Raw genomic sequence first — 25,877 nt, forward strand, 5'->3', positions numbered from 1 at the left:
GGCATCTGTCCTGCAGCAATGTGGAATCACTGCGATGCGCTCAACGGAGATGTGCCAAGAGGCTGTTGGCAACTGCCTGGGGACTTGAGTGGGGCTGCTGGCAGTGGCTGGGGCCAGAGCCTGGCCTCCCAAAGCAGGATGGTGCATCCCAAAGCAGGATAGTGCAGGGCACTGTATGGGTGTGAATGAAAGAAGGTCACGGGAATGTGTATCTGAGGCTGGAGCATCCCCTCTGCTGTGCTCACAGGCACCCACAGAGCTGGCTCTAGTAGCTTTGGTGTGACGTGACCGGTGTCAGGCAGGTAAGGGACGAGCTCCTGTGTAAGTTCAGTAACTACAAAGACAAGTCCTGCTTGTTGTAGTTAAATGGGAACCAATACCCTGTTTCTAGGACCTACCCTCACTGTGTGTGGACTCGGAGTGCCGTTACGTGAGACAGGGGGAGATGCTCTCTGTTAGAGAGAGGTGGCTTGTGGAACTAAAAGGTTTGAGGAGCTTTAGCTTTGGTGGCATGGGGAGGAGTGAGGGGCCACCCAAAAGGCAGTATAATCACTTAAATGCTGTGGCTAAGCATCCCCCAGGACAACCAGCATGTTTGTCACCAGATCTGCAAATCCAGGTATCACAAATCCACAGCTCAGGCTGTTTGCCTGCATCTCCCCATCAGCTTGGTTTGGAAAGCTCAAAGCTGCCTTCCTCTGAAAGCCACCTCCCCGAACACCTCAGACACGCACAGAGCAGGGATGGAGCAGGCAGAAGGATTTAGGAATACTGGTAAAATGGCTGGGCTGGTGGCTGCTGGGTTACAAGCTGGTGTAATAATACTTTCCCCTCCTGCCAAGTGTCTGATAGGCACATCTCAAAGGTTGTGAATGCAAGTCCTCTGGGATGACACACCTGGAGAGGAGGATGTCGGTGTGAGTGTCTGAATGGGGAAGTCTTTCAAATCCTGGCTTGGTTTCTGCGTGTAACTGGTAACAGAGATTTGAACTGGGGAGTTGGAAAGACAATAGAGACAGCCTGGAGTGGATTTTCATCCCCTGTCCCTCGGCTGTTGGCTTGAGTTCGGGAGAAAGTGCTTTGGCCTCATGTGGCTATAGATGCCAGTGGCTCTTGTGTTCATGCTGGGGGCTCTGGTTCTCCTAGGAGCACTCCTCGGTGGGCGGGGAGCTGAGCTTTGGCTGGGCACCGCTGGAGAAGGCATCTGCTTCTGGTGTCACCGGGTTGTCACTGTGGCTTCTGGAGGGCAGTGCCTTTGTGCTGCCTCCGTTTGGCTTCGTCTCTCCATTGGTGCTGCCTGTTTTTCTTGCAAAGAGCTTGCAGTTTCTCAGGGTGCTGGCAGAAACTGCAGGATGGGGGAAAAGGAGAGAGGAGAGGTCAGAAACCTTTCATTCCCCCTCTGCTTTCCCAAGCTGTGGGGATAAAACCACTTACGGTGCTTTGGTCTGGAGTGGACGCTGCTGATGATTGTGGGTATTGGCTGCTCCATGCTGTGAATGCAAGGACAGAGTGTGAGGACACATTAACAGTCCCAGAGAGAGAAAGAGGACGGGAGTGTGGCCCCTGTGAGCCGGGCCCCGTGGGTAGAGCCAAGTGCATGGCTGGCTCATGAATAGTCACTCAGCAGCATCTGGGCAAAGCATCATGTAGAGAGGTGCTGGGACCTTCCAATGTGAGGGGTCTAAGGAAACTTCAGGGCCAGGAATGGGGCTGAACTCTATGGGGACTGCTGGGATTTGTTCTTTCTTTGATCAAACCTTCAATACCAGACTCAAAGCTTGGGATGGCTGCTTCCTCCCCGGTGTTTGGGTGCATCTCTTTAGGTACAAGGAAGCCCAGCTTACCTGCTCTCCTCCCCTTCCATCAGCTTCCTGTATGTTAGGATCTCCACATCCAGAGCTAGCTTGATGTTCATCAGCTCCTGATACTCTTTCACCAGATGAGCCATGTCCTCCTTGCTCTTCTGTAGGGCTTCTTCTAGCTTGACCAGTTTGGCTTTGGCATCCTTGAGGGCCATCTCACCATGCTCTCCTGCTTCTTTGATATGCTCCTCTAAGTAAAGGCACTGGTTTTGTGAAGGGAAAGGGTTGGGAGGTGTTAGTTGTGTTGGAGTTCCAGACCTGTGTGCCAGTTCTGCCACCCAGCCCTGCCCATACCTGGCTCTTTTGGGACACGATGCAGGACCTCAGCTTCTGGATCTGTATGTTCAGGTCTGCGATCTCCCGACGGCTGTCCAGGAGGCGACCCCCGTAGATGCCTGACTGGCTGCTGCCTTCATTCAGCTGCAGGTGACACCGAATGGGGGGTTATCTCCTCTGCTCTAGCAAAGGGATCTGCAAGATTCCCACTGCCCATAGGGGGAAGCACCCAACTGGGGGAAAATAGTGGGGTTTGGGAAGGATTCAGGGCTATTCTTCTCTCCTGTTCTGGCTGGAGCTGGGCCAGGTCACACATACTGTCTCTTAGGGTTAATGACATTCCTGCTCTGTTTGGAGGAGGCATCAGTGGAATGTCATTTGCATCTTAGGTGGGACAAGCTGCCACTGGGAGATGTCCCTGCCTTTCCCCACTGACAGTATGGGCAGCCCAGAGCAATGAAACTACTAATTTACACACCCGAGTTAGGAGGCGTTGATCTGGGTGAGCACCATGTCCCTCCCTCCATCCCAGGTTTAGTCTGTCCCTCCACAGCTTGCTGATTCCTGTAGTTTCGAGGCTGATCTCTCTCCCTCTTCTCTCCTCACCTCTCCCCAGTACCTATCAGATAAGGAGCCAAATACCTTTCTCCTGGTAAGTGCTTCAGCCTCCTCCCAGCTCCGAAGAGCCAGAGCCTCATACTGGGCCCTCACTTCTTCCACAATCCTGCTCAGGTCAAGCTTGCAGGCGTTGTCAATTCCCAGGACAACAGAGATGTCCTTAATTTCCGTCAGCAGCTCCTCCAGTTCCTGAATAGCAAAGAGAGAATAGGGCTGAGATACCAAATAGCCAACAGAGTGAGCAGGAGAGAGCTGGACCCTGGCTGAGCTGCTGTGCGTAGCCTGGGAAAGCATCCTCCATGTGCAGTGTGGAGGAGGGGAGATTTCCAGGGTTTGGAAGCTGCAATTGCTTCCTCCAGAAAACCCAGACTCAGGCTTGGGTGTTGGTTTGGGATCTTTGGATACAACCTGGTAAGAGTCTGACAAAATAAGTCATCTATACTGCATGAAGGGCAGGTTAATTGAACTGATAGAATCATGGAATGCTGGAATGGTTTGGGTTGAAGGGACGTTAAAGCTCCTCCAGCTCCAACCCCTGCCCCGGGCAGGGACACCTTCCACTAGAGCAGGTTGCTCTAAGCCCCTGTGTCCAACCTGGCCTTGAACACTGCCAGGGATGGGGCAGCCACAGCTTCTCTGGGCACCCTGTGCCAGCGCCTCAGCACCCTCACAGGGAAGAGCTTCTGCCTTATCCCCAACCTGAACTTCCCCTGTTTCAGTTTGAACCCATCACCCTTTGTCCTATCACTCCAGTCCCTGATGAAGGTCCCTCTCCAGTGTCCTTGTAGCCCCCTTCAGACACTGGAAGCTGCTCTGAGGTCTCCACACAGCTTCTCTTCTCCAGGCTGAATAGCCCCAATGTTCTCAGCCTGGCTCCCTACGGGAGCTGCTCCAGCCCCTACCCATCCTCGTGGCCTCCTCTGGACTTGCTCCAACAGCTCCATGTCCTGCTTATGTTGGGGACACCAGAACTGCACACGGTGCTGCAAGGGGGGTCTCCCCAGAGCAGAGGGATGATCATGCTGCAGTATGTCACTGCTCAGAGGATGGGCACATATGTCTTGGGCAAGAACTAGGGCAGCGTGAATCACGCTGCAGCTGGTGCTGCTGGAAAGATGCCTTTGCTGAGTTCTGCTCCAGTATCTGAGAGGCTGTGCCTGCCGCTTGTGTTAGAGTCTGCTTTGTGTCTAGTTAGAGAGGGGTGAAACAGGACCCTGCTCTGAACACATCCATCACTAGCAAACCTATTCCACTCCCCAGAGCTGCTCTCATGTTCTGGGGAAGCTCAACCCAGCACAGGGGAGGCAGGAATGTGCACGCACAAGCTGCAGCATCACTGCCTGGGGTATTTGCTCTCGATAGCTGACTCGGAGCCAAACAATGCTGAATGCAGAGTGCCCTCAGTGAACCTGGAAAGGACCCTTAATCCCTGCCTGTAAACTGCACTCCTGGGTGGTTTGTGTCCAGGCAAGACGTGACTTGATGTTGAGCAGAGCATGGACACAGTCACCCGGCAGCTCCCCGCAGGGATGTCGCTGTTATCTCTGCAGTGCTTCTGATGTGCACAGTGTTGAAAGGGAGCAGCATACCTCCCTGCTCAGCTCTTCCCTTTCATCTTGATGAGTTTGTTCTTCCCTTTTGTGCTGAGGGCTCTGATCTCTTACAGAAGTATTTGTATTCCTTGCTTACCTTGCCTTCCCCTGGCTGGGAAAACAAAGGGCACCCTGACATGGTGATTCATGAATAACAGAGAAATACCCCATCACTCTTCCCAAGAGCAGGATGATCAGTGGGGTTCTTCCCATTGGTGTTCAAGCCTTGAGCCTCTTTGTTAATCCTGGAGCAGGTTAATAGTGTATGAGAAAATGCACGTTTGTTGCAAATACTTGGGCATCTTCTGCCAGGGGAAGAAGAAAAGAACCTGGTGGTTTGTTAATGGGGATTGGGGCTGGGATTGTTTCCTGCTTCCTACCAACATGCTGTGGGCAAAGCTGTCGGGCAAAGCTTCCTTCATTTGCCCTTCCAGTGTGTGCCTGTACGTTGATATCAGTCACATCGGCAGGCACAGGGGAGCAAATAACTGACCTGAAAACAAGCTGTGGAGAGGAGAGGACAGAGAGATTTTCCTTGCAGGAGGCAGGGGGTGCAGGTCTGATGCTGTGCAGGTCCCTCTGCCTCTCCGTGCCTCAGTTTCCACACAAGGAATCTGAATATTCCTCTGTCAAGCATTTGAATTGTTTGTATTGGTAGAACTTAGACAAATTATGAGTGTTCCCAGCACTGCTGAGCCTGCTTGGCCACATTCTATAGCCTCTGAGTAAGTGGCTGTAATCACTTCTCCCTGTTTGAGGAGATAGAAGCACGCTGCAGCCTCTGCCTTGGGCTGAAGGGCTGTATCCTTCGCCCCTTGGTGAAACCAATTCCTGGCTGCACACTCCTCCTCTGAGGGGACATGGAGTGTGTTGGGTTGTGCTGAAGAGCAGCCAGCACCTCCCCAGGCTCACCATAGCTTGTCCTGTTCGTGTGAGCCCTCTCGGACATTCACCTCACTCATTACCTGGGCCTTGGTCTGGAGTAACGTTGTCAGTGGGGTTTAGGAGCTGACTCCAAGGCAGCTCAGGAGTTAGATGGGGCTCCATCTGTTAGAGGGGAGAGCTATTGCAGCTGTTGGGGCAGGAGGACATCCTGGTTCCATTTGAAGTGGAGTTGGTTATTTAAGGGAAGGGGATTTGCTCATGAGACCCTGCCTTAAGCGTCTAATAGTTGTCTGCAACACCACACACCTTGTGTGTTTCCCTGGCCACTCTCCCAGCTGCAGTTTTACCTGCTCGTAGATGGTCTTCTTCAAATCTCAGCTCTTGGAGCCCATTGAGTTTAACCTCCCAGCTCCGTTCTGTGCAAGGTGCTCACATCTAAATCCTACAGGATAAGGAAAGGGCATTAATGGACAGTTTTGAGTTTGGAGCATTAAGTCTTTCCCACCTTTCCCCCTGTGTATTTGTTGGCAGGTCCTCATGAAACCTCTCTCCTGCTCTACAAGGAGGGAGGCTCCTTTGTGGACCTTTTCCTCTGCAGTATCTCTGAGTGAGTGCTTGGTGGAAGCCTCCAGTGGGGCAGGGTGGAGAAGGACGCCGGCAGGGCTGGTCCTCAGCCACTCAGCTTTTGTTCACCACAAAGAGCCCAGGTTATTGAGAACCCTGATGCTGTCCACAGAGTCACCAGAACTGCCCTGCCTGGCCTGGAGTGTGCCAGGGACAACCTGCAATTAACCACTCTGCTCATCTCTGGGGAACGTTTCCTCTGCTACTGACATGCTGCATTCCTGCCCCTGGGATTTGAGCTCTCATGGGAAGGCTGTGGACAAAGCCTCCCCTTCCAGCTGATGTGCCACTGCAGCTACTTCTGGGGCTGGATGTTTCAGCAGGGGTGCGGCCACGCAAACAGGGAAACAAAAGCAAACACATCTATCAATTCCCAGCGTTTCCCAACCTGTGATGTCACCCGGAGGGAAAACATGCCAGGGAGGGGAGGTGGTGCCTCTGCAGGTCCTGGGGTGCAGACCCCACCCCGGCCAGGGCTGGGGTGCAGTGCTTGGGTATGGGCATGGTCTGACCCCCAAGTGCTTCCACCCAGAGCCGTGGGGCTCTTCCGGAGCCACAATGGCCCAGGCCCACTTGTACCTTTCCTGTGGAGATGCTGTGTTCACCATGCACTGCCCTCCTCAGACCTCACTACCCCACCAAATATCTGTGGTAGGAAGACGTAGTCCTTACACTTAGTACAAAGACTGTCTTAGTAGCTGTGCCTGGACCATCTTGCTTCCCCAAGCCCTTCAATGACTACACAGAGCTGATGTAAGCCTGGCCAGATGAAAAGCTGCTCCTGTCACTGACCTTTTGAGCTCCATGAAGGTGTATTCCCATGCCACTGCAGAGGCGGATTTCATCCTCGTATCTAAGGAGAGTGGAAAAAGAAGTAAGAAATTGGCACATGGTGAAAGCCTTGGGATGCTTCAGGTTGTCCTGCTGGCCCCTAAAAAGCACTGGTAGCAAGCTTTCTGTGATGTCCCTCCTCCTTGGTGTGCACTGGACAGCAAGGAGAGATGTCTCCTTGTGTGGGCATCTTGGACAAGACAGAGGGGAACAAGCTGCTCTGTAGTAACACCACGAGCACTTTAAGGCTGAGGAGCCCCAGAGTAGAGAGGAGGCAGCTTTAATTCTAATGTAATTTGAGGGCAAAGCAACCTTGGGTTACCTCACATTTGCCACAGAAAGAGAGAGGAGGCAGAGAGTGGGTTGTGGTGAGTTATTCTCTCTGCAACCCAGACTAAAGACTCCCAACCTTTTACCTTAAGCTGCTGCCTCCTGTTTCTGTCAGGCATCCTCAGCATTTCATTTCCCAGGCCCAAGAGTCTTCTCAAGGGAGAAAACTGCCTTGTGAAAATTCCAGGAATACTGGGCTGGTTTCATGACTTATCCCGAATGGAGCAGAATTTGTGAATAACACAGGGCCTGGCAAAGCAGTTCATGGAAAACAGTGCCCAGGGAACAAACCGGGATGAGAGGAGCCCTCAAGGCAAAACATCCATCAGAGGAACCAACCTGCAGGTGCTTAAAACAGGTTTGATAAGGTAGGACCAGGAGAGCAAAGACCTAGTCCAGAGGCAAGTGTGTTTCCTGATGGCCAGCAGCAGGGATGAGGAAGCTTAGGGAATATCCAACCCTTGGTGGTGTTTGGATGAGCATGTGGCCAGTGCTGGTGTTGCCCAGGAAGCCACAGGGGCTCTTTGGGGCTGGTGTGTGACCAGGTTGGTTCATTTGCCTTGCAGGAGCACGTGTGATGGGGTTTGGTGCCTCCCATGGACACGTTTGGGGAGTGTTGGCTCTTTGGCCAAGGCCAGGGCAGGTCCTGGCTCTTCCATGAGTCCTCAGGCTCCTTTTAGCCTAATGTGCGCGTGGCGTTTCCAGGCTGTGAGTTAAAGTTCTCAGTGTCACCAAATGGATCTGGGGAAAGCTGAGGCAAAATGGCAGTTCCTAACAGAGGGATGGTGAGAAAATCAGGAATGACTATGGAATGACAGCCATAGTCTGCTGGTTCAGTTCCAGTTCCTCTCAAACTGTTTAAGAGAAAGAGGAGCTGTGCCCAGGAGCAGAAAGAGGAGAAGGTGCTGGGAATGCAGCACAGGGAATCTCATCACAGTGCACCTTGCAAAGGGCAGGGGCTAAGTCATGCTCAGGAGCTGACCTGAAATAGGAAAACCAGCTCCCTGGAGCTGTTGCTTCCTTGACGGGGGGATGCGACAGTCACAGGCTCTACACTTAGGCTCTTCTAAGGTTCCTTGTGAGTACCCCCCTGGTGTTAAACTCAGCCTCTCTCTTGCCTGCTTTTCTAAGCCAGGAGCATGGCCAACAAGATTTACCTGTCTGGTTTCTCTGCTCTGAGCTGGAATGTGAGCCGTGCTGCCAGCAGCTCTGTACCCAGCTTAATTACAGCCTGCCACTAGCCCTTCATCCTCACTGCATCTCAGCCCAGTCCCAGTGTGTCCCAGCCTGCCGGAGCAGCCTCACACATTGCTGGGCACTGACATAATCCTGTGTGTTGGACAAACACCACTCCTGCCTGAAAGGGAGCAGGCCCAGCCAGCCAAACATGCTCCCCACACGGCTCAGGAGGGACCTGGCAGCCGGGCCATGACTCACATGGGGATGGAGCGTTCCACAAACACATTACAGCATTTATCTCCTTAGAGATAATCCTCAAGCAGTCGTGCATTAAGGAGTAAATCCTTCCCATCTCCATTCATGCACTTGAGACGGGCGTCTGGGCGCCTTGGGGGCCTTCTGTAGGGCAGGGAAGCAAAACCAGGGGTGAACCAGCTCTCAGGCAGGCTGTGTTCCTCTCTGCATGTGCCTTCAAGACTACTTCAGGGTGAAGCTCTAGTGGTGGGATGGATCTGAGCCTTGTGGCATGAAACGAAGGCAGTCTTCTTCTTGTGGAATGAGGAAATGGGGCAGGAAGTAGCTGGAAACCAGCTGCAGAGATTGAAGTTAGAGGGGTGTTGAGTGTCTGGTCTTCATGTGGCAAGATCTGACCAGCACAACTCCTGGGTCTCAGAAATGGATCCTCTGAGGGCTGGATGCCCCAGTATCTCCCCAATGCCACACCAGAGGAGGTCAGCACAGGCACCAATTCCCTGCTTCTCATTCAGGTGGGTCTTTGCATGTGCAAATCACACGTGCGCTGAGCTGAAGCACACACGTGTGCAGATGTGCACCTCTGGGCAGTCATCCCTACATAGGTACATTCAGTACCTGATTTTTAGCTTGACTCCCTAAAGAAGCAGGGTTTGAGATCATGTGCCAGCCTCCAGCCCACTTTCCTGTCCCTCTCCATTCTTCTCTGCATTTGTAATCGCTGGCCAGTGGCAACCTAGTTTGAGAAGGAGCTGCACACAACCTGGGTGGGCTTTGGAAAGCAGTCCCTGGGGAGAGAAGGCAGTTGAATGGGGGCCTGCAGAAGGGCACTGAGAGGCACATTTCACATCTGAAGCGATCTGCTGGGCAGGAGCTTGCTGCGGTGGTCACCGTGTGCATGGCGTGTTCCTTCTGGAGCTCCACAGCTTGGGTGAGAACATCACCAGTTACATTTCCCAGTGGAGTCATTGAGCTTTTCCTCCCCCCCAGAAAACTTTCCCTTGGGAAAAGACACCTCCAGAGGAGTTAGAAGCCTCCAAAATTTGCATGGTTTAAGCAGACCATTTGCTCCAGAAAAACAACTGGGCTGAGGCTTCGGGAGCAGGACTCGACAGGGCCGGGCTGGGCTGGGACGGGGCTGGATGCCTGCCTGGAGGAGCTCAGCAGCAGCAGCAGTTCTCTCCTGTGAATCACTGCCTGCTGGGAGCAGCACAGGGGGTTGTCACTGTCACAGATACCCACTTCACTGGCTTTGGGTGTCATAGCACCCAGGGTCAGGGTGGGTTCTGCCTCTTTGCTGCTTAGGTCACCCCTGGCAGCTCACACGCAGGAGGAAGCAAAAGGGAAGGCTCCATAAATGAAGGAGAAGTGCTTTGAGGAGCAGGGTCATTCCTGAACACTCTTTTCCCATGGCTGCCTAGTTCCACAAAACGGGAATTCTTCTCAAGACCGATAGCTGGGCCAGTCATAAGCCATTGTGGATTCTCTGCTGTCTAATACAGCACATGCTGCGTCCTTATCTACTGGGTTCTGTTCCTTGAGTCAGCCTCTTTTTATTAACTTTGAGGGATGGAGCATCCCTATTGTGTCTTATCCCATTGTCCAGCTAGGTAGTAACTGTGCAAGGAAATCAAAAGGAAGGGGCAGACTCACAGCCTGTTTGTGTAAGCACCTTTATCCTTAAAAAATCAGGCTAAAAAATAAGGAAGTGCCAGGCAAAGGCAATTCCCAAGTGCAAATACGAGTACAAACTGTGAGAGTAGATACGAGTGACTGATCTGTCATTTCTCCACCAGCCCAACCATTTTCCTGTCTGGGTTTTCCAGGGAATAAAACAAGAAGTGTCTTATAACTGCAGGGCCACAGAGCAGGTACTTCCTTCGGGAAGTGCAAGGAAGACCAAGTCTAAACCTTTTTAGGGCAGGGAGTAAATGGCACAATCCATATCATGGCTTTGATCCAAGCTCAGGGTTGGTACCAGGCAGCAAAGCAAACAGCAGGGAGCCCAAGTCTTGCAGCAAAACCAACATCCAAATAAAGAGCAGACAGACAGACACCATGAGGGATTTAGGTATTTCTTGGCACCTGGGTGTGAGCGCATCACTTCTTGAAGGATGCTGAGCATAAGGATTTCAGCATAAGGTTAAAGGAATAGTTCCAATTCCTGCTCCACCAGCAGCTAGATCTGTGAACTCAAGACATTTAACTGCTGTGTCTCCATTAATACATCTGTAAAGTGGAAGCATTGGTCCTTCCCCTCACTTGCAGCACATTGAGTTTAATCAAAGTCTGCAAAGAGCTTTAAATCTTTGGGCTAAACTCTCTGGGAAGGGCACTGTGAGTGTTTCTGCATCGCTTTGTACAGCAGGAATTGGTTAGGGCCGTTCCTACAGCGATCTCTCTCCACGCCTCACTGTCAAAACCATCCTGGCTTGACAGTGCCCATTCATGGCTCTGCCCCACATGAGCGTGGAAGACTCCAGAGCTCCTGTGTAGGCAGACGGGTGGAACTGGAGGGGAAAGTATCTCATTGTAGATTCATCTGTGGTATGCAAATGGCAGTGATAATAAGAAAAGCATTGTGCTCTTGAATGAGCCAGGGCACAACTCAAGTGCTCTTATCTGAGCATCTCAGGCTCTTGGCAGAACAGTGATAAGCACATGGCAGCTGATGCTCCCTTCAACTTCCAGCTGCCTCAATATGTCAAGAAGTTTCCTGGGTGGAAGTCTGACTTTTTGGTCAAAGTGAGGTTTTGCTTTCAGTGTGGTGGGGCAAAGGGGGAAGGATGGGATGTTTGTGAGCACTAAATAGCTTAGATCTATAAAACCATTTGGGGGAAAAGTTCTGCTTTGTGATAATAGTTGGGAAAGAACTATTTCTCTGTTTCAGTGGCTGTCGTCTCTGATAACACTGCTTCCAGAGCTGCTCTCTGGCCCGAGGCATTCCTCATGCCCCGCAGTCTATGGTATTGTGCTTTTTATGGGCTTCCCTTCATCTCTAGTTAACCAGGAAGAGGTCGGGATGCTGGCTTAGATACACAGTGCTGTGCACACCAAGCTAGGGATCTGTTCCTGGGAATAAGAGGCTGTGTTAAGTTAATCCCACACTCCTCTGTGCCCACTGAGACCTTTAAAGCACGTTCCCCTTGTAATACCCAGCTGGGACAGACACCTACTTGCTCCGGAAGTTATCCATGGTGCTCAGGACCTTTGTCAGCTCCGACTCCAGGTTTTCCTGCTCATAGTTGAGCGCCTTCATCTCTTGCTTCATCTTGCTCATGTACTGATCGTAGATGGCTTTGATGTCCGACTCGGAGTGGGAATTGTCTTGATCCTTCAGGAAGTTCCACCTTGTCGTCAGGACCTTGTTCTGTTGCTCCAAGCACTGGACCTACAGGAGAAGTTCGGGGATAGATTAGTAAACACCAATAGCCAAATCAAAGCTCCTGGCAGGGCAAGAGGCATTGATCTGGAGACCTTCAGAGTAGTGAATCATCGGAGAATACGTTGAGAATGAAAATCTCTGAAGATCAGGCCTGAGGATGGAGGGTTCTGGGGACTTTTAGAGGTTTTACACATTACCTCCTCATTAATTTCTTGATAGAAGATGTTCACATCAAAATGAACGAGCATCATCTATTTCACTGAAAACCAAGACTGCTCATGCCAGTCCCCTTTGCCTTGAACACGTTGAAGCAAAGGCTGAAAATCCACCCCAGGTCATGCACCAATGGCCAGGGTGAACGAAAGTCACATTTACTACCTCGGAGTAGCCCAAACCAAGATAACTCCTCTCAGATGTGTAGGATTACACCGTGGTGAAGCTTGAGCAATGAATCAGAGTCTGTTTGTATTGCAAAGCACCAGAGACAAGGCCTATGGGAACTCCAGAGAATAAGCAAACTAATTACAGACTCCACGTGAGGTCTGCATGTGCCTGTCTGAGAGAGGATCCACCGAGTCCTCATCCACTCACCGTCTGACGAAGCTGGCACTCTTGCTCACAATACTCACCATCTGAGCAGGGATGCTCAGGGTTTAACAGTTTTCATTTTCAAAGCTCTTGACTAACTTCAATTCATTATCTAATTGCTACCTCTCTCTTGTAATGCTCTGAACAGAACTGAGCTCCTTCGCTCACGTTCTGGCTGCTGAGTGTGACTTGCCTCCAACAGCTTCCTCTGCTGTCACGGGGGTGATTCAATGGGGATGCTGTGCCCTGTGTGGAGAGCAGTGGGGTGCAGATGCTGCCGGGCCTGGACCTTCTGCTTTCCCTTTAACCTTCTGTGGCACGAAGCAGCAGCAGTGCATTGAATAGGCAGCGTTCCCCGCTGCTGGCCACTGCACAGATGCACATGGCGGGAGGCAGCACCTTTCCCAAAATTATACAATGGTTGAGGTTGGAAAGGACCTCAGGATCATCCAGTTGAACAGAGAGAGAAGCAGGAGCAGGGAGCAGCTGAGCAAAGCAAAAGCACTCTGCTGCTCAAGGTCAGTTTTCAGCTGAAAGGGATGTGAGTGTTGGGTCTTCCAGGTCTTGCTGTTAGAGACCTAATCCTTTCTTCCTGATATCCTGAGGCATGGCTGGAGACATCCCACCAGCAGTGCAGTCTCCTGACTGGCTGCTTTGTCCTGGCGCACTCTAAGTGTGTGCATGTGTGAGGCTGGGAACCAGAGGATGATGCTGCAGGGAAGCCAGGAAGGGGCATCACAAGTGGCACAAGTAAGTGGCCTCCAGGGCTACCAGGAGCCAATTGGGCCATTTCTTCTCTCCACCTGCAGCATCTCAGGGATTGTGATAGAGCATCCATGGGGCCGGTGTCAACCTGGGGGTTGGCTGTAGGGAACAGGCAGCTTCCCTGTTTGCTGTTGGGGTGGTAAGTGAATGCATTGGCTGTTGTTCCAAGTCCATCTTTGACCCTTAAATCAAGTATGAGTTCCTGACCTTGCTCCTAATCCTTGGCTGCTCTTTTTCTCCCTCCTCAAACTCTTCAGTCTCTTCCCTGTCCCCACACCCTGCCCATCCACTGGGCTGTTACATCTTGGCTTCTTACACAGCATCCCTCTTAGCAGGAATTCTTCCTTGCAGACTCTTCTAATAGGAGCTTCGCAGCAGCGGAATCGCCCACATCTGGCCTCATTTCTTGGAAAAATGATGCCTGCACACAGAAATAGTGACCAGAGCTTGGTCGTCAGGGGCCTCTGTGCTGCTCAGGCCTTCAAACAGGGGCTCCCATGACGTGGCTTTTCCTTGTCTTCTGCCTGCATGTATCTAGATGGAAAAGAAACACCAGCAGGTCTGGAACATCCTGCTGGAAAACCATCAGCAGCAAAACTCCCAAAGTCGGTGTGAGGTCAGTGAGCTGAGGAATAGCTGCTCAGGCTTGGGACCATCTAATTCCTGAATGAAAAAGACATGTTGTCTGTGAGGAGGAAGTGCCATTCCTTCCCTCTGGCAATGAGGGCCTGAGGCAGAAGGCTGAAGTTTGGCCACTTGATGTACCACTTGAAGCTACAGCCTTCAAAGCTAACTGCAGGTGCTGCCAGCACTAAAGTCAAAGCCACCCAGCTGAGGTGGGGTGTTTGTATCTTCTGTCCATCAGGCCCTGTAATGCACACTTACTGCAGGCCACCAGACTGGGTTTATCAGGGAACCTGGAGGCTCTCTCCCTTCTTCCATCCCTATTTGCACGGAACAGGCTCGTGCCTGTGGTCTGGCTCACCAAACAGGTTGTCCCATGTCCCTACCCCTGTCCTTTCTGCTGGGGCTGGTTTCTTGAGCAGGGTTAACATCCACACAGACCCTGCTCTGGAGAGTCAAAGGACCAGCCCTGCAGCACATGCAGCACATACAACACAAACCCACCCGGGGACTCCCAAACCAGGGCTCTCCAGCTCCACATTGCCATGACCCAGTGCTTGGAACAGCACAGCAGGGAGGCTGCCATGCCCCTCCATGCAGAGGCAGCCCCCTGGTACCCACTGCGTGCACATGGAGGTGTGGCTGGCTCACAGCTATTCACTGTGGGGAGATGCTAGGGGAGATGCTTCCCCCGCCCAGAGTGAATTCAGGTCCTCTGAGAGGTAAAACAAAGCCATATAAAAGCAAAGGCAAGCCATGGCAGCTTGGCACCGAGGGCCTGCATTGTGGGGCGCAGTGAAGCAATCCTGCCGGGAGATTACATCTGTTTACAGAGCACCAGGGGCTCTGCACAAACCTGCCTCGGCTCGATGAGCTGTTCTCCTTGGAGAAAACCTTCTGCCTCCTCATGCATCTGCAGAGATAAAAGTGGCACTTTCCTGGCTGAGCCCACGAGCCCGCGCAGGAGAAGCCACAGAGCAGGGAGGTGGGTGGGGGGTCTCCCTTGCCCCCTGCATTGCTTTGGGGATGAGGTTCCACCTCTCTTGAGCACTCATCAGTGTCACCGCTGGTCGTGGCTGTTTGGTCACTCTGGGAGCCAAGCCTGCTGCATGGCCCTGCCCTTGGTGCTCAGGCAGGGCTGGGACCCCGAGGGGCACAGCTCCCCAGGGATCCTTGGGGCAATGGCGCAGCAAAGGGGATGCTGCTGATGCTCGTGGCCACAGATGGGGCTCGGCTTCACCAGGAGATGATGCTGGCCCTTGGGTAAAGCAGATAGCACTGAAGGAATAGCTAATTGGTCAATTGGGCTGATATCAGAGCCTGGCAATGCTTAGCTGAGGGCCTGGATAAGTGTCCTGAGAGACTGGTTAGTGTCTGCTTCCTCACCACCACCCTTGTCCCTGAGCTGTGCCATGGTCCACAGTAGCTCACCTTACCTTCTCAATGAGGGTCACAAACTGGTTGTTGAGCAACTTGATGTCCTCTTTCTCCTGCTGTCGCATGGCTTGGAAGTCTGTGTCGATATCGAGGTGCACAGGGGCCAGAAGTCTCCCATCGACGGAGAAGGAGGAATAAGAGGAGCATCTGTATCCACCATCCCTGTAGCTGTTGCTGGCGAAGCCGTTGGGGCTGCAGCGGCCCAGGCGTGATCCGGGGACGTGCTTCCTGCTTTCCCTGACAGCTCCCAAGAGGAGAGGGAGCCACTGCTGAAGGCTGTGCAGGGGGTTAGTCATGCTCAGCTCGTGGTCTGCAGCTCGAGGGAAGGGGAAGGGAGGGAAAGGGGGGAGGAAGAAGAGATGAAGTGCTGCTGCTGCTGCCGCCGCACAGGGAAGGAGAGCAGTGGCACGCCGAGGAGTTTGGCCGGTGTAATTCCCGTCTCCTCGGCTCGTGGGTTGGCTAATGAATTCCAGGCACCTGTTCTCCTATGTTCATTAAGCGGAGGAGGGTGTAACCGTTGATGTAATCCAGATCAACCTGTTGGCTTCTTTTCTTTCCTTCCCCTCCTCTGTCTGTACCCTCCTTCCTTCAGGAGCTTGTTTGTGTGGTGAGGGCACAGGCAGCACCAACAAATCACTCGCCCGTAATTCGCTGGGCCCCGAGCGCCGGCTTCCCTCAGCCTTACATGGTGAGCAGAGCAACCCAAGGTGCTGCAGGAGCTGGGGCAGGACGGCTCCGAGCGCGGCTGCTCGCTGCCGCTTGGCACAGGGAGCCTGGGCTCAGCCCCTGGCTGGTGTCCAGCCACGATCTGCAGCGAGGAATTGTGATTTCTGGGTTTATTACTGGTGTTTTTGGCAGGGATGTGTTTGAAATCATAACATCTGCGCTGGCTGAGGGTGGGGGTTTGGAAATAACACCTCCAGCTCATCGTGAGTTGAGGTGCTCATGGTCTTCCTTTGACCACACGGGCACATCACGGGCGGTTCTGATGCTCTGGGTGGTTTAGGGATGATAGATCTACTTTTGAGACCCCTGAGTGTGGGGACCAAGAGTCCTGAGGCTCCTCAGCCACCTGGTGTGGCAACAGCAGAGACCTTCAGAGCCTCCAGACAGCAAGTTGGAGTTCAGAAGTGTCCAAGTCCATCTTTGACTGTCGCGCTCCCACTCCTTGAGAGCCCTTTAAAAGCTGGCACTGGAGACACCAAAACCCACTGTCTTCTAATGGATTCTGGGCTGCTCAGGTGGCACACCCTTAAATACCTGTTTGGACCTTGGTAGGAATCAGTGTTGCACATTGCTCTTGAAAACATTTTCCTGCTTGAGCTCAGTTTCTCATGTGAAAAGTCAGGGCAGAAGAACTCCCATTTCTGCCTCTTTTTGGCATTGTGGTGTTCTCAGGGAAGGAGATGGTTGTCCCTGGCCAGAATCTGGAATTCCAGCTGTGTGGGAAAGCTGCTGTTTGATGGTCTGGTCCTGCCCCAGACCAACGGGGAATTTCCCTGCCAAGTGAAGTGAAAGACAGCTTGGGTCTGGCACAGACCTGCTTCAACAAGAAACATGTCAAATGAGGCACTAGGTTTTGTCTTAAGAAGGACTTCAGAAGGAAGATGACCCGTTCCAGCAGGGTTAACCTTTTCTTCAAGCCTAGTTTTAATACAGTGTGCTTCAATGGCATGTCCATCTTCCCAAAACACCCTTTCCAGGGAAGCTCTTTCCTGCTGATCCATTTGAATACCACGTCTGTCCCTCAATGTCCTTGTCAGGACTTTTTAGCTTATTTTCAGGATGAACCCAAAACCTATGGCTGGGATCTGGTGAAGCCCATGGCTCCTGCAAATGGAGGTTGCAGAGCATCCGTCTTGTCATGGGCTGCTCGGTTGCGGCTTTGTGGCTGCAGGCACATCAGTGCTCCTGATTAGCATCAGGTCATGGGGTCACCTGGCAGGTTCTGTGCTTCAGCTGGTACTGAGGGCACTTGGGATGGCTCCGCAGGAAGGATCCCTCAGAGGGAAGGAGATAGAGGTGGAATTACGCTGGTTCAGTTTCCTGGCGCCTGGGAGCAGAGTTCCGCACCGAGTGGGTGGGATGGTGCAGGGTAAGATGTTGTAAGATCCTAGGAAGCTCTGCTGCAGGGAAAGCACTGCTGGTCACTGCATCTGCAGCCACATCTGCCCCAGCACATTCCCTGCTCCTTTCTCTTGCAAGTATCAATTCTTCCTCTTCTCCTTTCCCTCCCTGTCCCTTGAAATGAAATCTCTAACACAGAATCCAGCCTCTGAGGATACCCAGTTTGGCTGAAACAGCATCTCCCAGTGCAGAATGGCACAAAACCTCTCCAGATGTAATTGTAACACTTGATGCCTTTTGAGTCCTGGTTCCCACACAGCATCATGTACTACATCCCACATCCTCTCTGTTATCCTGTCTGCTGTCCTCAACATCAGAAGGACATGGAGCTGTTGGAGCAAGTCCAGAGGAGGCCACAAGGATGATCGGGGCTGGAGCAGCTCCCATACAAAGACAGGCTGAGAACATTGGGGCTGTTCAGCCTGGAGAAGAGAAGCTGCGTGGAGACCTCAGAGCAGCCTCCAGTGTCTGAAGGGGGCTACAAGGATGCTGGAGAGGGACCTTCATCAGGGGCTGGAGCAATAGGACGAGGGGTGATGGGTTCAAACCGAAACAGGGGAAGTTCAGGTTGGAGATAAGGCAGAAGTTCTTCCCTGTGAGGGTGCTGAGGCGCTGGCACAGGTTGCCCAGAGAAGCTGTGGCTGCCCCATCCCTGGCAGTGTTCAAGGCCAGGTTGGACACAGGGGCTTGGAGCAACCTGCTCTAGTGGAAGGTGTCCCTGCCCATGGCAGGGGGTTGGAACTGGATGAGCTTTAAGGTCCCTTCAACCCAAACCATTCCATGATTCTGTGATTAGATGCTGGAGGTTCTGCCACAGAAAGATGCAGAAGGATGATGGTTTAGGGTTAAAGCTGCCTTTAATGCTCGGGAAAGGAGGGTGAAAAGCCATTTCTCAGTGGGAGCATTGGGGTCGCTCTACTCTGAGATGAACTAGGCTTTTCAAAGTCCTGCCTCCTTCCAGCAGGATGGGTATCATTTGCAATACCTCTAAGGAAGGTGTTTGCAAGTGGTCATCTCTCCTGGCAGATGTGAGGATGTGTGGGAAGAGCCCGCAGAGATCATTAACCTGCTTCAACCTTTCCAGGTGCCAAGGCTGAAGCTCCCCTTGTCCCACTTAGCCAGAGGGGCGAGATGGGATCCAGGGGGATTCCAGGGGCACCCTAATTCCAGTCTAGCCAGAGCATTGCTTCATGGCTATGGCCAACAGCCTGATGCTGACATGATCCAGCTCTTTGCTCTCGTGGTGCAGAAACCCATCATCCCATGTTGTCTTCTCAAGGATGGAGAAGGGAAGGCTGCCGGACGCGGTGGCGGCCAAAGCCTTGCTACTTGTTTCTCTCCCTTGCTGTCTTCCCTGCCCTATGGGAGAGGCAGTGCTGAGTCAGGATGTTTCTTCCCTTCCTGCTGATGTTCTCGATGCTCCTCCTCGACCAGGTATTTGGTTCAGTGTGGAATGGGCTGGTCTCCAAAATCAGGCTTTACCATTTGGCACCAGCCTTCTTGGCCACACAGCAAAAAAAACCTCAGAAAGGATGGGGACAAGAGGAGGGTGGCAACAAGGTGGAGAAGGCTCTGGAAGATGTGATGGAGGGTCCAGCCACCTCCAGCTACACTGCTGTGTCCTCCTGCTCCCAAAGGGTTGCTGCCCATGTCCTTGCAGCCTGGTCTAGCTTGTCTCCTGATCCATTTGGATGGAGTCCTCACCATCCAAAGATGCTGAATGATCCCAGCATCTCCCATTCTGGAGATATCTGGAGCAAGGCAATATGTTGCTTTGAGTTTGCAGTGTGGTTGGTTGGTAGGTTGAGGTTTGGGGATGGGCACAGGGTGACTTAAACCATCAGAGGGTGGCTTGGGGGAGACTAACCTAGGAAGTGTTGTCACCCTTCCCTTGGTACATGGAGATTTATCCCTGCCACCTGGAAAATCACCTTTTAGGGCTATTGCCTCAATGTGTATACACAGAGCAGAGTAATTGGTTTATCAGGCTCCCATAAGTAATTGCTGTTTATTAAGTCTAGGCAATGCATGAAGCATAAACAAGGAATCATCGTTTGCCCCAAGGAAGGTGAATGATTCAGGTTAAGCAAGAGCGAGGCTGCGGGATGCAGAGAGCTGTGGGGCAGTGAGTGGCTCAGCAGGACTCGAGCCTCAGCAGGCACGCGAGGAGCGGCTGGAGTGGGAACGGTGTTGTTCCAAGCGACACATCGCAGGGGAATGGCTGATACTGTGGCCACAGGTAGGACAAGGCAGAGCAGCTGCAGTTCCTGGTTCCAAAGAGCCAGGTTCAGTCCTCCGAGCTCCCTTCAGGCTTAAAACAGAGTAAGAAGAGGATCTACTTTGTTAAATGTCTGCTTTTGTTTCTTTTGGCTGCTGGCCCTCATCCTGTGACGGGAGAAGCATTGACCTGCTCATGGCACAGGCTGGAGAGGGGTGGTTCTATGGGGTCTCAGAGCTGGGTTTGTGGTGAGGGGCTCTGGTGGCAGGAACACTTTAGTTCAGCTCTTTCTCAGCCCATCTCCGCAGTGCCTGGAGGAGAAGGGAAGGTGCTGGGCTGGGCTGGAGGCAAGCCCAGGCCAGTGCTGTGGTAGGACAGCCAGGGCCACACCAGTGACCACAGGCCTGCATGGTAATTATGACACACATGTGGCTCCCCATTGCTCTCCCTGTGTGACCCTCCCCAGCCCTGGGGACAGCAGATGGACACTGAGGGGAGCGCTGTGGCCACCCTGCTCATGCTGGGATCAGGGCACGGTGGCTGGCGACAGGAGAAGTTCCCCCAGACTGTGGGTCTTTGTGGACCCTGGTTTGGGGGATGGATGGGGAGAGCTCTGCAGTCTTCCCCAGCTCCACTCCACCCCTGCTCTTTCCTTCTCTCACTTATTCCTCCTCTCCATGCCCACCCACTCTGCTAGTGTCAAATCTCTGTTTTCACCTCTTCCTTTCATTCCTTTATGTTCCTGCCCATCCCCATCCCCATCCCCATCCCCATCCCCATCCCCATCCCCATTCCCATTCCCATTCCCAACCTCATCCCTATCCCCATCCCCATTCCCATCCCCATCCCTATCCTCATCCCCATTCCCATCCCCATCCCCTTCCTCCTGCCAGCCCCATTCCCTCCTTCCTCCTTTTAGATTTCTGGGTGCAACAGTGAGTAGCTAAAACCTTCTGCCTAAATCACTTCCAAAGCAGACGTCACTTGCAAAGAATTTACAGGAGGGTTTGGGAGGCAGGACGGGACGTGCCCACATGTGCTTCACACTCAGGGAGGTTCCAGCCCATCCGCTGCACTCCTGCTCACGTAGTTTCCAGGAAATTCAGGTATTAGGAGAAAAAGCCCTGATAGGACTGATGGAGTGGTGGTGACAGCACTTGTTTCTGCTGCAGGCTCCTTCCCTAAGCAGTGTACCGAGCATGGGTGATAACATCCAGCCGTGCTGAGGGCTGGGGAAGCAGCTCTGGGTGTGAGATCCTCCCAGGCAGCCCCATGGCTCTGGACAGGCTGGATCCATGGGCTGTGCCAGTGGAATGAGGTTCAACAAGGCAAAGTGCTGGGTCCTGCACATGGGACAGAACAACCCCCTGCAATACTCCAGGCTTGGGGAAGAGCGGCTGGAAACTGCTCATGGCAAAGGACCTGGATTGATGGAGCTGAACATGAGCAGCTTGTGCCCAGGCAGCCAAGAAGCCCCCAGCATCCTGGCCTGGCTCAGCACCAGTGTGGCAGCAGGACCAGGGCAGTGACTGTCCCCCTGTGCTGGGCACTGGTGAGGCTGCACCTCGAATCCTGTGTCAGTTCTGGGCCCCTCACTGCAAGAGAGACATTGAGGTGCTGGAGCAGGGCCAGAGAAGGGCACCGGAGCTGGTGCAGGGCCTGGAGCACAAGTGTGATGAGGAACGGCTGAGGGACCTGGGGGGTTTAGTCTGGAGAAGAGAAGGCTCAGGGGGGGCCTTCTCGCTCTCTGCAACTGCCTGACAGGAGGATGGAGCCAGGAGGGGGCTGGTCTCTGCTCCCAAGGAACAAGGGATGGGACAAGAGGAAACGGCCTCAAGCTGCCCCAGGGGAGGTTTAGATGGAGCTGAGGAACAATTCCTTCCCCAGAGGGTGCTCAGGCATTGGAACAGGCTGCCCAGGGCAGGGCTGGAGTCACCGTCCCTGCAAGTGTTCACACCCCGTGTAGCCGAGGCCTCAGTGCCAGGGGTTAGTGGTGGCCTTGGCACTGCCGGGAACGGTTGGACTGGATGATCTTGAAGCTCTTTTCCAACCTGGTTGATTCTATGATTCTGCAATCTCCCAAATAAAGGGACTCTGCTTCATCTTAACCCCCATCTGCTTTATTGTCTCAGTTGAAGGCTGTCCCCCAGCCCATGAATCTCCGTGTGTTCTCAACTCTCCATCATCCCCACTTGTCCTTGTGTCAACCACTCTGAGCCCACTTTCTGGAGCTCTGCTGGGAGCCTTGGAAGCTGCCAGTTCCCTTTCTAGTAACCCATCCTGTTACTTTGCCAAATGGCTTCTCCTTTCTCAATGCCCCAGCTTATAAAAACAGTGTAACTGAGACACGCAACCAACGTGAGGAGTTACTGTTGCGTGTTTCTCAATCCACACCTGACAAATTACTTCATTCCTTTCCGACAGCACCCAGTATCCACCACTGATTCCAATCTGGCCCTGTCACTTTTAATTAGGCAGTTTGTTTCTGCATTGTATGTCATTCTCACATGCTCTGCAGCACTAATAATGATGTATTGTGTGTCAGTGGGTACCAAGAACCTTAATTTGCTGCATGGATATTTATGAGGGCATCTACCTGTTTTGCAACATGAGGTTCTGAGGCTAAAATCCACTGGGATCTTTATTGGGGTGGGAAGACCTAAGACATCAAAGTGATACAAGGTGGACATTTGCATCGGGAACTGCAGATCATTTGGCCCCGAGGTGGGGACTGGAGGCTGATCAGAGCGATCCCACTGCAGCGGCTTCGTTCCTAAAATGAGTGTATGGAGAGAGCCAGACATTGCAGGGATGGCACCGGAGGTGGGATCTCTTTGGGTGTTTCTTTTTCCCAGTAAGAACAGGGATTTGGGCTCCTGCTGCTTTTGACATCAGGTGGGAGCCACAAGCCGAGAGCAGTGGCATGGGGAGGGTAGGAATGGGAGATGGGGATGGTGCCACTGCTTAGTGCAGCTGCTGTGTAACTGAGGGGTAATTTGCATTGGAAAGAACGTTAAGACCATCCAGTTCCAACCCCCTGCCATGGGCATGACACTGATTTGGAGCTCAGCCTCCCACTTTTTGCCTTTGCCACCAGCATTTGTGGAATGAACGCATAGCTGGCACTCAGCCATGCCTACACCTCCCTTCAGTCTTCCCGAGGCGGTTTGTCATGCTCCATACTTCCGAAATGATGCAACCCAACCTCTGCACACCGGGGTGGAGAGGAGCAGGGCTCTGGTCAGAGGGGCAGTTGCAGTGTGTGGGTTTGGTGCTGGGGCTGGTGAACTGCTCTCAGCAGCAGAGTGCTCAGAGCTGCTTCCATCCCAACGTGGCTGCGATGGAATCGCTGGCTCCAGACGCTGTGCCCTGTAGCATAGCTCAGCAGGTCCAGAGTGAGCAGGAGGCACAGGCACGGGCCCGAGCCAGCACCTTGAGGCACAGGGAGGAATCACCTGCTTGCTTTGCTCCAGCTTGGCTTTGAGAGGACAGTGTGACGTGGCACGGCCGCTGCGTGTGCCCATGAGACAGCCCCACACAACCCCATGCGTGTGAGTGTGTGTCAGGGCTGTGCCAGCGCTGAGCCCAGGAGTGAGGCTTAATCCCTCTTAAATCTGGGACCAGATCTGATTCATCCTGATTTTTACCTCCTGGGGTGAAATCCTGCCCGACTGATTCATGCCGGGTGCACGTGGTGAACTGGGAGCTCAGTCCTGCCCGAAGGGCCCTTGTGCCTCTTTTCAGATTGGGTAAAGCTCTTCCCCTGCATTGAGGAGCTTTGCAGCCCATGGTGTGTGGGAAGGAAGTGGCATCCTCAGCATCACGCAGAGCTGGTCTCGCTCTTGGCACTGTTTTTTCTCTTCTCCTTTCCCTGCCAAGTCTCTCTCCTCCTGCACTGTCCTCATAGAGTCATAGACTCACAGACTGGTTTGGGTTGGAAAGGACCTTAAGCTCACCCAGCTCCAACCCCCTGCCACAGGCAGGGACACCTTCCACTAGAGCAGGTTGCTCCAAGCCCCTGTGTCCAACCTGGCCTTGAACACTGCCAGGGATGGGGCAGCCACAGCTTCTCTGGGCACCCTGTGCCAGCACCTCAGCACCTCATCTCCAAGCTGAACTTCCCCTGTTTCAGTTTGAACCCATCACCCTTTGTCCTGCCGCTCCAGTTCCTGAAGAAGGTCCCCCTGCAGCACCCTTGTAGCCCCCTTCAGACACTGGAAGCTGCTCTGAGGTCTCCACGCAGCTTCTTTTCCCCAGGCTGAACAGCCCCAATGGTCTCAGCCTGTCTTTGTATGGAAGCTGCTCCAGCCCCTGATCATCCTTGTGGCCTCCTCTGCACTTGCTCCAGCAGCTCCATGTCCTGTTGCTGGAGGTGGCTTTGGGGGGCTGTTGGGTGCAGATGGGTGCTGGGGCTGGAGGAGGTTTCTCCAAGCAGCGGCATGGCTGTGGGTAGCCCCAGGTCCATGCGATGCTGGACCTGATCTTCTCTCTCCTCCCACGGGCCTGGGAAGAGCCATTCATGTCACAGGGAATGTGGGAAGGTGCAAGATAATGATAATGATTATTGTCATTGCAGAATGTATTGATTGTGCTGATGCCTGACAGACCCACCACACCCTCTGCTGCCATCAGCACCCAGGGCTGGGCTCCCCGACAGGTCCAAGGCTGCAATCTTGCCCTTTGCTAGTACTGTAAAACCTGATACCAAGTCCCAGGCTGGGAAAAGACCAGAGGAAAGGGGGATTGTGCCTTCCTTTGCCTTCTATTTGGAAGCTTCCAGCTCTGCGCTGTTTGGGTTAAAAGCTGGGTGCTGGAGCAGTGTGTTACTGGCTGAGATAGAAATGCTGAGATAAGGCTGGTGTGAGATCAGACAGGTAGGAAGGACTGAAGCCCAGAGCTTGGTGGTCTGATTCTCTTGTTTCTCTGTTTCCTATGTTTGCAATAGTAGGAAAACCCCTTGTCTCCCTGCAAGCTGGATTGCCCCCTTTGGAAGCAGAGAAAACCACCTCAGCCTGGTGTCACAGCCCCAGTCAAACCCCTGTAACAAATTAACTGTGTGCATTTTATTTGTCCTTTCTTTCTGCCAGTGCCTCATCTGGAAGCAGGTCTCACACCTCCTGGTTTAGCCCCTCAGCCTTTGCTTTAGCCCCTCAGCCTTTGCTGTTCTGCTCCTCTGCCTTTCACAAAGTGGTTGGTGTGTTCACAGCTTGAGCTGGTTTGGGCACATCCTACAAGCTCCCGTTTTTACACTGTGTTAAATTCCTGCAGTTGCACATGGAAAACGCCCCTGCTGTGGACATCCCCAGGAGAAACCGTCCCTGGAAAACCTGGCTGGTACAAACCACCCTCTGTAGCAGGAGGACGCTTTACAATGAATCTGATGGAGTTTTTGCAATCCAATGGCCTGGAGATTCAAAGGAATACTCACAGCCCGTGTTTGGTAACGTGTCACTCCATGTGCAGGGAGTGGAGGGAGGTGATAAGGGTTTTACTCCTGCCTCTCCCACGTACTTCCTGCCTGCGGGACACTTGATCTCTAAATCACTACCTACAGCTCTGTGTTTTCCTTGGTTGTTTTTCTTCCTTAGGAGCACTTCTGGGGTGACAGATCTGTTTGGACAGCTTTGATTTTCCAAAAGAGCTTGGAATTTGTGAGTGGGGCCAGAGGTTGAGGAGCAGCTTTGTTCCCGTGGAGTTACCAGGGTGAAGATGGTTATTTGCGCTGTGGTAGCTATTAAGAAACAAAGTCATTGTGCACAATTACGTTGTGCCAGGGGCTGTACAAACGCAGTGAGTTGGGATGGGTGCCATGGTGGATGCTCAGTACTTTGGGGGAAGTAAGACCTTAATCCTTCCTGGGCTTGGAGGATCAGTTGGTGCAAAGTGGCGCCATGCCATTGACTCTGCCCAAGTTGTGTCAGACAAAACAGCGTTTTGATAAGAGCATTTCTCATTGATGACTGTGCTGCATCATCCATCTCCTTCCTCACTCCATTCACTTGGCAGCATTATCCTTTAACCCAGACATGAATCAGGCCCACAGACTCCTGCAATAGCACTGAGTATGAGTGCACTGCTTTGATTTCAGCTCTGTGAACTGGTGTGTTCCCTTGACTGCAGGGAGGTGACCTCACGGCTTCCATCTACTCCGAATGGGACACATTAGTTTGCAATTGAGTTAATTAAAAGAGGAACAGGGGAAGATCTCACACCATGTGCAATCTCATGGCCGCAGGCTGGAGTGAGCAGGGCTGAGTTAACCAAGGAGTGGAGCAGTAATGGGG

The 25,877-nt window shown here is 52.9% G+C and overlaps 2 protein-coding genes across 2 annotated transcripts in view; one reads left to right on the forward strand and one right to left on the reverse strand.

Annotated features, from left to right (window-relative positions):
- LOC115618618 (keratin, type II cytoskeletal cochleal) overlaps window positions 1-25,877 on the forward strand; it is a 64,461-nt gene that overhangs the window by 22,921 nt on the left and 15,663 nt on the right. The window lies entirely within an intron of this gene.
- LOC115618621 (keratin, type II cytoskeletal 80-like) lies at window positions 1,143-15,534 on the reverse strand (the record flags this gene model as incomplete). Its single annotated transcript, XM_030510327.1, is given in 13 exon segments — window positions 1,143-1,345; window positions 1,435-1,490; window positions 1,845-2,065; window positions 2,157-2,282; window positions 2,781-2,945; window positions 5,581-5,608; window positions 5,610-5,638; window positions 5,640-5,675; window positions 6,646-6,675; window positions 6,677-6,710; window positions 11,626-11,840; window positions 15,248-15,457; window positions 15,460-15,534. Coding segments are annotated over 13 exon segments (1,428 nt in total), but the record flags the coding sequence as incomplete, so codon positions are not given.

This window comes from Strigops habroptila, chromosome 23, assembly GCF_004027225.2.
Source record: "Strigops habroptila isolate Jane chromosome 23, bStrHab1.2.pri, whole genome shotgun sequence".
NCBI lineage: Eukaryota > Metazoa > Chordata > Aves > Psittaciformes > Psittacidae > Strigops > Strigops habroptila.